General features: G+C 34.9%; 1 protein-coding gene across 1 annotated transcript; it reads left to right on the top strand.

Annotated features, from left to right (window-relative positions):
* Positions 1-5,586: 5,586 nt before the first annotated feature.
* LOC104250001 (uncharacterized) lies at positions 5,587-9,244 on the top strand. Its single transcript, XM_070167305.1, has 7 exons — positions 5,587-5,632; positions 5,715-5,799; positions 5,889-5,976; positions 6,249-6,392; positions 6,463-6,681; positions 7,682-8,377; positions 8,648-9,244. The coding sequence occupies exons 1-7, from the start codon at positions 5,587-5,589 to the stop codon at positions 9,242-9,244; spliced, it is 1,875 nt and encodes a 624-aa protein (XP_070023406.1).
* Positions 9,245-14,670: the final 5,426 nt, after the last annotated feature.

Genomic DNA, 14,670 nt, shown 5'->3' with positions numbered 1-14,670 from the left:
CTCTATGATGACAGAGATTATAGGAAGTTTTGTACTCAACTTTCTTTCGAGTCTGATCCGTACAAGCTTAATTGGATATTGGTGATATTTCTTCGAATTCAGATAATGATTTTACAGACAAAAGTATGGAAATGCTCTTAAAAAGAATTAAAGGTAAAATATTTTTCAGCATCCTTCTCTACCAAGAAAAACTTTTTACCTTTAATTCTTTTTAAGAGCATTTCCATACTTTTGTTCGTCAAATCATTGTCTGAATCCGAAGAAATATCACAAATATCACATTAAACTTGTTGGATCAGACTTGGAAGAAAGTTTAGAACAAAGCTTCCTATAATCTTTGTCATCATAGAGTCTTATGATCCCCGCTTTATAGGAACTGACACGACCAACGGAAAACATTCCGTCTTCATCAACGTTGTCACTATCAATCAAACTTCTTTTCCTCTTGGAAAGTGAAGTAGAGAATTTCTCTATAACCTCTTTTATCTACTTAGGAAATGTTAAATCCTACCTACACCATCACTATTTTGAAACACATGTCGTTGCCTTCTCATTATCATTGTAGCTATAGAGATCAACAATTGATCAAAGACACACCCTGTCAGGTACTGTATCCAAGTTATTCTCTGTATCCAAGTTCATCCCGAGCAATAGTACCACGAAGAGGTTTATGACGTTATTAGACATGCAATGGAACTTCCACCAAGAATAACTAAGATACAGTACCTGGTGGAATGTGCCTTTAATTGTTCTTCTCATTATAGCGACAATGATGATGAGAAGGCAATGGCATGTGTTTCAAATAGTGATGGTGTAGGTAGGAATTTAATATTTTCTAAGTAGATAAAAGAAGAGCTTATAGAGGAATTATGTACTTCATTTCCATGAGGAAAAGAAGTTTGATTGAGAGTGACAAGATTGATGAAGACGGGTGGTTTTCCGTTGGTCGTCGCAGTTCCCATAAAATGGGGATCATAAGACTCTATGATGACAGAGATTATAGGAAGTTTTGTACTCAACTTTCTTTCGAGTCTGATCTGTACAAGCTTAATGTGATATTGGTGATATTTCTTCGGATTCAGATAATGATTTGACCGACAAAAGTATGGAAATGCTCTTAAAAAGAATTAAAGGTAAAATATTTTTCAGCTTCCTTCTCTACCAAGAAAAACATTTTACCTTTAATTCTTTTTAAGAGCATTTCCATACTTTTGTCGGTCAAATTATTGTCTGAATCTGAAGAAATATCATCCAATATCACATTAAGCTTGTACGGATCAGACTTGGAAGAAAGTTGAGCACAAAACTTCCTATAATCTTTGTCATCATAAAGTCTTATGATCCACGTTTTATGGGAACTGCAACGACCAACGGAAAACCATCTGTCTTCATCAACCTTGTCACTCTCAATCAAACTTCTTTTCCTCATGGAAAATGAAGTACAGAATTCCTCTATAACCTCTTTTATCTACTTAGGAAATGTTAAATCCTACCTACACCATTACTTTTTTGAAACTCATGTCATTGCCTTCTTATTATCATTGTAGCTAATGAGATAAACAATTGATCAAAGACACACTCCGTCATGTACCGTATCCAAGTTATTCTCTGTATCAAAGTTCATCTCGAGTAATAGTACCACGAGGATAATCACCAAAGCCACCAGACAACTTTATGATGCCAATGAAGCAAGATGAGCTATTCAATGAAACTCGTATTGTAAAGAAGAAGAAAGAGACTGATTCAGAAAAGAGGGTCGAGCCTCGACTACATACATGTAAGTTTTTTAATTTTCATTAAATATTTTGATTTGCTTTTATATAAATTTTGAAATACTAATTCAATATAATTTTTCATATAGGTTCAATTCGCTTCACATCTGACGTGGGGGAATTCATACGCAGTCAACCACCTAATGAACCGAGCGAGGCAATCCAACTTTCAGACGAGGATGATGAAAGAACACTCCTTCAGTACTTTATATACTATTGTGTTAGTTCTATTGTGTTAGAACTAATTTACATTGTGTTAGAACTAATTTACATACCAATTTACTATTGTGTTAGTTCTCTTTAGTTCGAATGGGCTTGTAATAAGCGTTAACTTAGTTTTGTTAGCTTAATGTGTTAGTTCTATTGAACTTTATTCTTTGTTGCTTTTAATTGCTTTTTATTGTTGTTGTTGTTGGCATAAAATGCCTATTTAGGAAATTGGTATGGCACGCAGGTGGTGTAGCTGCAAAAACAGGCAGTTTCTGCCAAAATAATACACAGAAAAGCGACCAAAGTTGGTCTCTATTTGTTCGCTTTTCATGTTAAAAAAAAATAATTTTCTGGAGAATAGCGACCAACTTTGGTCGCTATTTACCCAGATTTCTACAAAAAGCGACCAAACTTGGTCGCTATTTCATTAAAAAAATAAAATTTCTGGTGATATAGCGACCAAAGTTGGTCGCTAATATTTAAAAAATAAATTAAATCCATGTATTTAGGGACCAAAGTTGGTCGCTAGTTTAATAAAATAAATAAATAATTGAATACAAAAGCGACCAAAATTGGTCTCTAGTTTCCAGATTTCAAAAATATAATATTTGGATTAGAAACCAAAGTTGGTCACTTTTTAATGATTAATAATAAATAAATAAATAATGTATTTTTTATTTAGAGACCAACTTTGGTCGCCAAATTTATATTATTAAATTAATAAAGCGACCAAAGTTGGTCTCTATAGTCAATATCCGGAAAAATGGGTCCATTTAGCTTAGAGACCATCAATATAGCTCTACCAGGCACTTTTGGTCGCATTTTGGTCGCTATTTAGCCAAAAAGCGACTAAAGTTGGTCGCTTTTTGTGGTCTCTTTTCCCCAGAATTCTAGTAGTGACTCTTTTTGAAAACTAATGTGTGTCAAGTCCTTACTTTTGAGAAAATCTCAAAGGATGTCATGGTCCTTACAACATTATGCAAATGGAATTCTATCAGTTGAACTTTTAGTATCTGCTAGTTATTGGCTGTTTTCAAGAAGTTAATTTGGTGTCATTACATTACGTTGGTTTCAGGGGTCATTTGGTAGGCGGGATAAGGTGGATATATACCGTCAATCAAATATAGTATAAATTTAATTTCAGACTTAGTTCTAGATATCCTACCTTATCCCATCAAACTTGGGATTATTGTACCCATTTCTTGGGTGGAATAAATTAGTCCGGGGATCATAATCGCAGAACTGTAAACGACAAGAAAATATTTTAATTAACCAATTGAAGTAGGTTATCTATTTCTCATCGTTTAATATACAAGACTAGGTGAAGTTAATTTTAAATAACTTGATTGTATACTGTTATTGGATAAATATCATCCGTTAGTTGGAACTTCTATTTTTAGTGTTAAGATCCAGGTTTTTCGTGCTTATATTTGTGATAAGAATTGAAGTCATTTCATTTGTGTTCGTTGATGCTTAAGCCTAACCTTTTTCGAGACAGCACCAACCAATTTTCCAACCTGTAAAGCTCAACCTCGTTAATTCTGTAATATTTAAATTGTTTTGGAAAAATAACCAAAAATTGTGGTTTTGAACAAGAATTGCAACCGAAAATCGTGAAAGATGTTCGTTTGCCGATGCTCGTATAAAGTTATATAAAAGTGTATAATAGTATAAGATGTGTTTATACACTGATATACACTATTATACAAGATTATACATAATTATACAAAAAACTGACTTCGTCTTATTCCTTGTGTCTTTTCTAAAATTTATTTCAAATCTTGCTCAAATCTACTCCAAATCACTTCAAATTTAAGTTTTGAACTCCTTTTGATATTTTCAATCAATTGGAACAACATTCAATCCAAACAAACTACAAACTCAAAAAATCTTGTTTTCGAAAGCGAAGCTTTGAATGGTCTTCAATGATGGACTTCTACTTTTCAATTTTCTTACATTGCAACTAGGTGACACAGGGTTGCAATTTTCTCACAACACCAACAACTTAATTTTCAGTCAAGCAAATTAGACCTCACCAAAATTTTATGATTTCTCATGCAGAAGTGAAAAGAAAAGAAAAAAATACAGACCAGAGGTGGCTGCTTGTGTTTCCGTTCCAGATGAGTTTGTTTGCCGGCGACGATGGAATAACTTTCAAGATATATATAACATAGGCTAAATCGGGTAAAATTTTAAATTATCGGCCAACTTTTGTTATGATGTTGGGCAACTGTATTTTCATATAATTCTTTCATTTCATTAATCCCCTAAAGATTGTTAAACTGAAGATAAGGCAATTTTGCAATGACAGACCCATTTAACAAACAAAATCCATTCTTTGTGTTAGTTTTTTGGTAAAACTATTAATCAGTGTTGCAGTTGGACAGTTTTTGTCATCTTTGCTACATACTCGTAACTGTAAAAATAGCACGGGCTAGCCAGTTTTCGAACTGGTAATTAAAAAATAGCAAGCTTTTGTAAAGTCATTGAAAATTAGCCACTATTTTACTGCAACAGGAAAGTTCCAGCATAATATACTGGAGATTGGTGCAACTATGTATGAACTAGTATATTATGCTAGAATATTTTTCGAATTTCGAACAATATTTTCGTTTAGATTTATCTTTACGTGAAAAGGACAAAAATTTTCACCCCTCATAACTAGCTCCCATAACAAATGGATATTTTTCACGTCATCTTCTATAGCCCTCTCTTTTTATTTTTAAAATTAAATATTGATATATGTTCTCAAAGGGAGCTTTTGAGCAATGATCAAGTTGTCTCCGTATGATCTACATGTTACAAATTTGAACTGTGGAATTAGCCACTAATGCTTGCATTAGCGTAGACTGCCTATATTGCATCCCGTGGGATGCGGCCCTTCCCCTGTCCCTGCGTAAACACAGAATACTTTGTGCACATTATTCTTTTATTGATATGTGTTCTAGCTAGTAGAATTAGTATATGCATTAACATCTTTCACTTAATCAATCACGTAATATTAATATTACGTTAATATTTACTACTCCTTCCGTTTCATATTGTTTGAGATACTTTCCTTTTTAATCTGTTCCAAAATAAATGACACATTTCTAAATTTGGAAATAATTCAACTTTAAACTTTCATTTTACCCTTTTTGCCCTTAGTGAGAAGCTTTTATAGCCACACAAATGGTATGATCCCACAAACCTTTTACCCCTTAATCTTTTAAGACCACAAGTTTTAAAAGTCTTCTTCTTTTTTCTTAAACTCCGTGCCGATTCAAACTACCTCAAACAATATGAAACGGAGGGAGTATTAACAAATAAATTTGGTCCAAAAAATTAATGAATCAATCATTCGACCGAATCCGAAGGCGAGCAACGGCGGCGGCGCGAGGCTTGCCTTCTTCTTAACTCTTTAAGAGCTAAAAGAAGAGCAATAGTAATATACCTATCAAAAGGCTTTTTCTCCTCCAATATGGGGCAATGTCCCTTTGTTTCCTCGGACATCTGATTCACTATCAACAATAGCAAAACTGTCCAACCTTGAAGAGCTGTACCTTGTAGTCGCAATCATCGCTGGAGAAGAATGGAACAGGGGTGAACAAGTCCAGATGCATACATGGGATTGCTGACTCTCCGCAATGATGAGAATAGTGCTTTAGGAAGTATATTTGGAGGATAGCAAGAAGTGAGTGAAACAAAAGGTGGGCAACCTCTGTACTATATGAAAGTTATCTTATATCTCAGCTTTGAACAAATACCTTCACAATCAGCTCATCGACGCATATAGTTTTAATTGTGATGCAGGCTGGTTGACTCTTATCGTTAAGCTGTTTGCTAATTGATGCCTTTTTTTGCCTGGCTTTGAAATTTAATCATGTCTTAGCTTGTCTTCTTTATTTTACCATATATACTGTACAGAATAGTAACTTCTCCATTGGATAGGAGTCTGTTTTTCTATGTCACCTCATTTGTTTTCTTTTTTCAGTCTGCAAAAGTTCCTAGTTTTGTATGTCTCAGACTCTCAAAGACTATGATTATATCATTATTGCATTCACATTAGTTCTAGCTTTCAGTAAATTTCCGGCTAAAACTTGATGAAACCATGACGTTTTGGTCATCTGATACTTCTTTTATCATGAAATCATGACCAGTGAGTTTGAGGATGAGAAACTGCCCCTATATAGTTTCAATTGTGATGCAGGCTGGCGCACCAAGAATCAGCCCATCTACGCATTTGGAGTTGATGCTGCTGTATCTTTGATCAAGATGTTTCAATAGGTGCTGCTGTACAATATTTGGCCTAATATATGTGCAACAGTAAGTGTTATTAAAAGTCCTCTTGTACCTATTAATACATCAATGCAGGATATCCCATTGCAAACATCAGACAAATTGGTGCAAGAAAAATGTACTAATCCTAAGGTGAGTGGGAAAGATGCAGTATTTCAGTCAAATTTGATAATGGAGCTATTGATTTGTTATGTATGTGAAGGGAAATCAAGTGAGTTACGATCAAGCGGACTCAATATTGGTGGAGTCATGGGGAGGCATTGGAGGAACAGAATGGAATTACAAGCTGAAAAGTCCCATTAAAGAAATACTGATTGCTCATGGAGATTTTATAGACTCTATCATGTTTAGAACCGTTGCTGAACAAGGTACTACCATAAACTCAACAAAGTTAGGTGGGGATGGAGGTCGAAGAGACAATGTAAGTCCAAAAAAATTATGGTCGACATATTTATTTCTCATGATTGGAACGTTCTTCTCAAGTTAAATTAGTGTGAGGCTGGTGGAACCCCATTTTCACTTGTGACGAAAGAAGGTGTAGGATTTCACGGGCGTTCTGGGTTGTACCTTGATGCTATTGGTGTTTATTTGCATAAACTTGCTCCTCCCACTTTATCAAAGGAACCTATGGTTGAAGACATTGAAATTCGTGACGTATGTTGTGATTATTCCCCCTTTCGCTTAATCACCTCTACTTCTATTTCTTTACCTCATACTTTAGCAAATGAACCTGAAGCTAAAAGAATTGAGGCAAATGAACCTATGATTGAAGAAATTGAAATCCATGACGTCTATACTACTTTTTTCTCTTAATATCATGAATCGGATAAAAAAAATTTCATGTATGTTTTATTTTGTTTCTTTCCTATTAATTGTGACTTTATACACCAAACAAACATAGGCATTCCATGTGCCTGCACATAAATTTCTTTCACGGAATATATATTCTTACGTTATTAAATCGTTTAATCATTATAAGTTAGTATTTTTTGTTATAAATACCTTGTACGAGCAAGTTTTTGCTAGCAGAGACATGTGCATTCACTATTTTATAACAAAGAATAGGAACTTATTGATTAAATTATAAACTTCTTATTGTAAGAATAAAGAAAAAAACAAGTAAACATTATAAAGCTTATCAATCCTTGTTAGTTGTGATTTTTCAAGAGGTTGTGTTTATATGTTTGGCAATTACCTCTATTCATCTCTTCCTCGGAATGGTTAGAAATAACCTTCACTAAATCGTCCATCCATCCCCCTTTTTAGTACATAATGGATTTGAACATATTCATAGTAAAACATTTTCTTGACATGCTTATTTTGGATACATAGCTCGTTTCTCAAACTCTAAGAACATAATATATAGAGAACTAACTGTCTTTCTTTGTGAGAATTTGATATAATATTTGGTTTTTTGGCAGATGTCAGTTTCCACTCTTCGCAAAGACACTCTCAATGTTCTAGATTTCATAGAGAGCTTAAAGAATGAAAAAAATCAAAAAGTCGTTGACATGGATCTAACTGAAAAGCTGAAATTTGAGCTGAACTTCCTCCTCCTGAATCTCCATCATCTTTCCAAGTATCGTGCTGAACAACTTTCTCCATTCATGACTGAATATGAGATTCTTTGGAATGTATATGGCAACATAAGAGATTTCCACGCTTTGACAGTGAATGGTTGCGTTGGGCATGAGATTGTTGAATATTTCTTACCTAAGTTTCAACTAATGGCTGAGAGAGTAGGACTCTTCCTATGTCATAATCAAATCGGTGGACACTCTCGACTCTTCAAGCTAGCACATCTATTCTTGGAGATTATTCCAACTCAGTTGGAGATTATGCATATATGTTTTACAAATTTGAAAGCTTCAATGTTGGCAGAAGTTGGACGCTTTATTAAGCAGCTCTTGGAAACTTCTCCAGACATTCTTGAAGGATATCTGATTCATCTACAAGACCACATAGTAAATGTTATTAGTCCTAGCATTTCAGGGGCACAATACATTCATGTCATGATACAGTTCCTATTAATCATTTTTACTGATATGCCCAAGGAGTTTATTCATCATGACAAATTGTTTGATCTCTTGGAACATGTTGGAGAACTTATCAGGGAGGTATAAACTCTTGTTCACGACTTAGAAGAGAATTCAAGAAACGAAGAGAGTACCAATGTAAAAAACCATGCAACTTTGGACTTTATGGAAAATATTGAACTCATGAAAGGAGATCTCAAACGTGTTTACTTAAAAGCCTCAAACTCGTATCAACTGTGTTTTCCCATGAGTGATGGATCACTCTTCATACATCTTCTACTTAGACACTTAAATGATTTGCTCAATACCAATGCTTATTCAGTTGCTTTGATAAAGAACGAAATTGAACAGGTGAAAGAAGATCTAGAATTCATAAGATCTATCTTCGTGCATGATGAACAAGAATTGTATAAAGATCTCTGGGCACGTGTTTTAGATTTGGGCCATGAGGCAAAAAATGTCATTGATTCTATTATCGTACGAGATAATGGTCTCTTACATCTTATTTTCTTACTTCCCTTTGCCATAGAAAAGATCAATCTTATCAAGGAAAAAGTCTCCAATTTAGTTGAGAAGATTCTCAAGAACAAGAGCCTCACTGTTGTAAACTCTCCCAAAAAGCCAGTTGAAAGCAAGTCATCATCAGCTGAGCAAATAATCGTAGGTTTTAAGAAGGAGATAGACTGGATAATTAGGAATCTTACCAATGGACCAAAAATGCTAGATGTCGTTTCAATCACTGGTTTGCTGCGTTTCGGTAAAACTACTTTGGCATACAAACTGTATAATGATAAGTTCGTTTCTAGTCATTTCAACATCCATGCATGGTGCACAATCGATCAAAAATATGTCGAGATGAAGTTGTTGGAGAACATTTTTAATCAAGTTACTCGAACAGCTTCGAAATCCAGTGAGAATATTGATGTTGCTGATCAGCTACGGAAATAACTATTTGGGTAGAGTTACCTTATTATCTTAGATGACTTGTGGGATAACACAACATAATGTTAGGACAAAAAAAAAATCAGGTGTCATGCGGAAGCTAGTAAAGCAAACTTTAAACGACGATAAATCATACGACAAAGAGAAATATACCAAAAGAGACACAAACATATAACGTGATTCAGTCAATTAACCTACGTCCACCGCGGAGATGAGCAATCCACTATATAAAAAAGAGTACAAAATATCGAAAGAACAACCTCACGAAGAGGCAAACACAAGCGACACAATAAACACTTGTCCCGTAAAGTTCTCCCACTAAATAAGACTCTCAAGCCCCATATGGCTACATTGTGGATGCTACTGAATGAGAAGAAAGGATCCTCAATTTATAGAAGTCCAAACTTTTTCCTACAAGAAAAAAGACTATCCAAATATGGAAAATTTGTAACTTTCTTCTACAAGAAGGAAAACCCAATTAAGGTAAACATGTTACCCTTTCCTTCAACGAATAGAAAAACCAAATATGGTAAGAAAATTATGGCAAAGACCTAACAATTCTCCCCCTTGGCCTGAATTTTCTGACAAAATAAACTTGATCCACCTTCTTCATGCTGATACCCAATTTTTCCCTATATATTTTTAATATGCAAAATACCTTCAAAATATCATATGTATGCATATATAAGCATGTCCAATGGTTTTATTATTTTTTTTCACAATTTTAAATGTTTTTTTAATTGATTTATTCCCTCTTTTTATCCATAAAATCCCAATAATTATTTTCATAATTATTGTTTTTATAATTCACCAATTGTATTTCTATATTTATGCCAAAATATGGCTAAAGTAATTTTTACATATTTTATAATTTCATTTAGTAATTTTTAAAGCTAAATTGTACATAATTGCAATATTAGCCCTTTTAAGGTTTAATTAGGTTTTATATTCATAAAATTGGATCCTGTATTTTTAAATTATTGATTATGTATTATATATCATTTTCAGCCTTTTAAATTAATTTGTAGAAAATAATTTACTATTTTTATAATTTAAAAAGGAAAAAGTGGCTATTTAACTTGTAGCCAAATTTGGCTTTCAAATCTAGCCCAAATCAAACCCTCAATTCCCCAGCCCAATTCCAATTTTAACCGACCCACACCCAATTTTAACCCAAGCCCAAACCGGATCCCCACCTACCCCGTTCAATCTGGACCGTTGACCATTCAGATCAACTGTTCCCAAGAATGGTCAACGGTCCCCATCCACCCTTCCTAAAATAAACCCAAACGACCCCCTAAACTAATTCATTTTCCACAAACCCGCCGCCCTTGAATCCCCTTCCTCTCCAATTCTCTCTACAACCTCACTCAAACCCTAGCCGCCGCCACCCAAACTAACCCTAATCCCTTTCGATTCTCACTCAATCCATGGACTCTCATGGCTGTTTGAGACATATACCGGTCTCACATGTCTCTTGGTTGCCTGTTTTCATAATTTCATGGAAATATCTCGAAGAGATCTAGTCAATACCTTGCTGAACTTCTATCTATAGTCTTTTTCCGGCCATCCATGGCCGTTTGAGTCAGATCCATGGCTTTTCCGGCTAGATCGGTAACTTTTGAAAGTTTTCTCACTTTTTCTAGGTTCTCTGAAACCTTAGCTTTAAACAATTTCGGATTTTCTTTCAGATCTGTGCATGTTATGAACCTCTTGGTGTTTTCTCAAAGGTTTTCCGATTTTTCAAAGTGACTCTTTTTTTTTTGGCAAAACACTAGGTTGAGCGCCTAGGGCTAATTTTTATTAATAAAAGAAAATTAAACAACAAATTACATTGTCAGGTGGTCTTAATCTATGAAAGTGATAACATTTGAAAATTACATTAAAATTATTATCAATATTGAGTAGTGCGCTCAATATTGATATCACACGATGATTTCTAGCTACACTAGTCATGAAATAACTAATAAAGCCAATGTACTTTTCATCCTTAGATTGCTCTTGATGCTGCTCCCAGTTCCATTTCCAATTCTTGAAGCTGTATTTTCTCCATATTTGCTCTATCATTCTCGTGCATGTCACCTTTCCTTCCTCAAGGGATTGAGCACATAGTGCTGATACCACCCATAGAGGTCGTAGTAAGTGACACAACATGATTAGAGTTTTCTTAATCTCTTTTAAAAGACTTCTTCTCCAATTTTCAGTGTGGTCTTATGATGTTACTATGTTTAAACGGTTTGTTTTCTACCTTGTTCATCGTGTTGAAAACCTAAAGTATTTTTGGTTATCCGAGGTTCTGGAACTGTCTTTGTTTATTTTATGTGCATACCTGTTTTCATTGAGTTCTTTATGGTTAGATCCTTTCTCTTTGTTTGTCTTGAATGATTCTAAGTTCTTACCGCTTTTAACTTAACTCTGTCAAAACCTTAATTTCCTAAAGATTTTCCTCGCTGGTTACTATGGGTTTTTAAAGACTTCCTTTACTTATTTTCCTGTGTTGGTCTAATCTCCTTTACCTGTTGCTAGGTGTTAGATTAGTTTCTTCATTTTGGTTCTATATGACTACTTGACTTTGTTGACTACCATGCTTCGAGTAGGTTCTTTTACTACTGAGTCCTTAGCCTACTCCTGTTACTGCTGTATGTTTGTGTTCATCTAGTTGCTTTTTTGTCAATATAGTTGGCCTTGTATGTATGACACTCTTGTTCATTCTTCTCTATTTATATGTCGAAGTGCAGAATCATGATTCCTTATTGATTGATCTTGATTTCCTTAAGTTACGGTTTGAATGCAAGGTTTTCTTATAAACCCCTAATTTTACTCGATTGATTCCCTTCCTTTATTTGATGTGATGTTTCACCCCTGCTGAGTCTTTTCCCCAAATTAAGTATATTCTGTACCTAGACTCAATTATATACTCTATACTTTTACTATCCCTTATATGTTAAAAATCAATCTTTCTCAAACTGATTCTCTTTGTTGGCATCCCTGTAGTATCCGTTTGAGTTGTAACTCCTTGATTAATGGGGAGTACTTGTATTAATTGATTCTGATGACGATTATTTCCATATTTATGTTAAACCTTTACTTGTTACCTTATTTTCCACTTCTTTTCAAAGCTATAAATACTCTACCCTCTCTTCTTCAAACACACGAACAATAAGTTCAACACATACACATACACATTCAAACTCTCTTTTCTTTCTCTACTACTTGTGCTACTGCTTTGTCTAGCCGGCTGAAAGCCAAGGCTAGACTGTGGAACTCTGATTACTTTACTTTTTCTGCACTTTGCTTCTTCAACTGGTATGTTCTTAGTTTAAATTCTGAAACCCAACTCTATGTGTTCCTTAGTTTGTCAATCCTTGTTTCTTTCAGCACTAACTTAATGGTTCATGCTACTAAATTATACTTCCTGTTCACTGTTTTACTCAGCATGCTTAAAATTTTGCCCTCCTTTGTTCTATGTAATCAGCATGTTTACTTGTTCCTGTTTTTGTCCCTCAACTAGCATGTCTTCTAATGTACTTGATTCATGACTAATTATGTGTTTCTGATTTGGGTCCTCTATGTCCCCAACCCCTACTTCCTTCTTTATAACTACTAAAGCTGTACTACTCCCTGAACTTATTATGTATGTGTTGCTCCTATCCCCTGCCCCTTTCAAAACTGTTTTCCCTATGCAACTCTTCTGTTGATGTTGCAAATTTACTTCAAACCAATCATTTTCAAAACTATTTTCCCACTCAACTCTCTTAAATCTATGTCAAGCACTCTCGCATGCACTCTTAGATCATTAGGTTCTTCCCCTTTTGTGTAAGCCTTGCTTTGGGACCCTTGAGCTCCGTCTGAACCTGGACACATAAGAGCCGGCCCTTCCACACTGCACTCACTCTCTTGGTTATGAAATCTTGGTGAAGCACTGCCCGGGATCCCTTGAGGTCCTTAGGGAACTGTGACACACCCAGGTATGAGAAAGGCTTTGGAACAATATTGGCATTTGAGGTGGTTTATTACATAACTCAGAGAGGAAGTCAGAATCAGGCTTCCTATAGTAGTAACTTCTTATTTTTCACTTCCCATGTAATTCAATCATATGGTCCGTAATAATTTGTAAACAAGTATTGGGGTGGCTAGTGAAAAGGGATAGGGTAAATATGCATGGTGAGGGTAGAAAACATGTTATTAGGTTTATGTTCCTAATTGCGCAATAGAAACCATGCTTAGGGTTCATGCATGCATTAGAAATCCTGCTCTTAGGCCTCATGTTTATTGTTTCAGCATGTTCACCTTTACAACATCATGTTTTAAAATTTCCTAATAATTAGCACTTTACTGCATTCCTGCCATATGCACTTAGAAATCCTGCTCTAAGAATTCTGCATTCTTGCCATATGCACTTAGAAATCCTGCTCTTAGGAATTCTACATTTTAGATACCATGTTTTAGGATCTTATTTGTACTTACACTTAGTGTAAATTGTTGATTATAAAAGAGGTAAAAATAGCTTCACACTTGATTATCCCGTTTAAAAAAACTGGTAATAATCTCCGCATTTGACTAGAACAACATGCTCTTAGGGTAAAAAAAAATAAGCTACAAACCATTTTTCAATAATTTTGAATAACTGCTGCATCTAGCTTTGCGCCTAGGCAAGCCTTAGGTAATAACTTAAATAAAACTGGAACTACCTTTGTTTAATTATCAACTGTTAAAAGTCAGTAGGCAAACCTGATTCAGACTTCTTTTCTAAGTCATGTAATAAATTTGGTTCTGATGTTATCACTTAAACACCCTGCTTTAGGATTTAAAATTCAGACCTTAACGGTGTATAAGTCATGCTGTCTATGTGCATTATTTGTGGAGGTATAACTGAGTCTTCTGCTTGTTTTCTATTTTTTCCCCCTTTAAATGCAGTCCTACTTGTTTTGTATGTCGCCTTAGTATTTTGCCTTTAAACTTGAGGGTCTGCCTAGAACCTCCTTATAGGATAGGAGTCGTAAATTCCTCCAGGATTGATAGGAAGGGACGGGTAATGGCATGCAATAAGAGTCGAGACCAATCTTCGCTTAATTACCTTTACGGGGCAGGAAAGGGTAGATATAGATATAATGACCGGTGTGCTAATACCACGTGTATCCCCTCTTTTGAGGAGTGTCATACCGGGTATTGCATTAACGTGATCCTTATTACAAATAAATCTAGGACACCCCTTTACATTACTAAGCATGCTTAGATTGTAACTTTTTCCAAAACCTTGCTTTCATTAATTGCTTCCAAACACTTGTATACTTAAATCCCCTATTATTTGAGCCCTACTTGTTAATTGCACAAATTCATAAAAAACTGTTTGGCCGGGAACCACAGTAGTGGATCCTTATGAGTGCCTAACACCTTCCGCTTGGGATAATTTCAAGCCCTTACCCTATCTC

The sequence above is a fragment of the Nicotiana sylvestris genome, chromosome 2 (genome assembly GCF_000393655.2).
Source record: "Nicotiana sylvestris chromosome 2, ASM39365v2, whole genome shotgun sequence".
In the NCBI taxonomy this organism is placed as follows: Eukaryota; Viridiplantae; Streptophyta; class Magnoliopsida; order Solanales; family Solanaceae; genus Nicotiana; species Nicotiana sylvestris.
The sequence above is the reverse complement of the archived record's forward strand: the minus strand, read 5'-3'. Positions and strand labels throughout refer to the sequence as shown.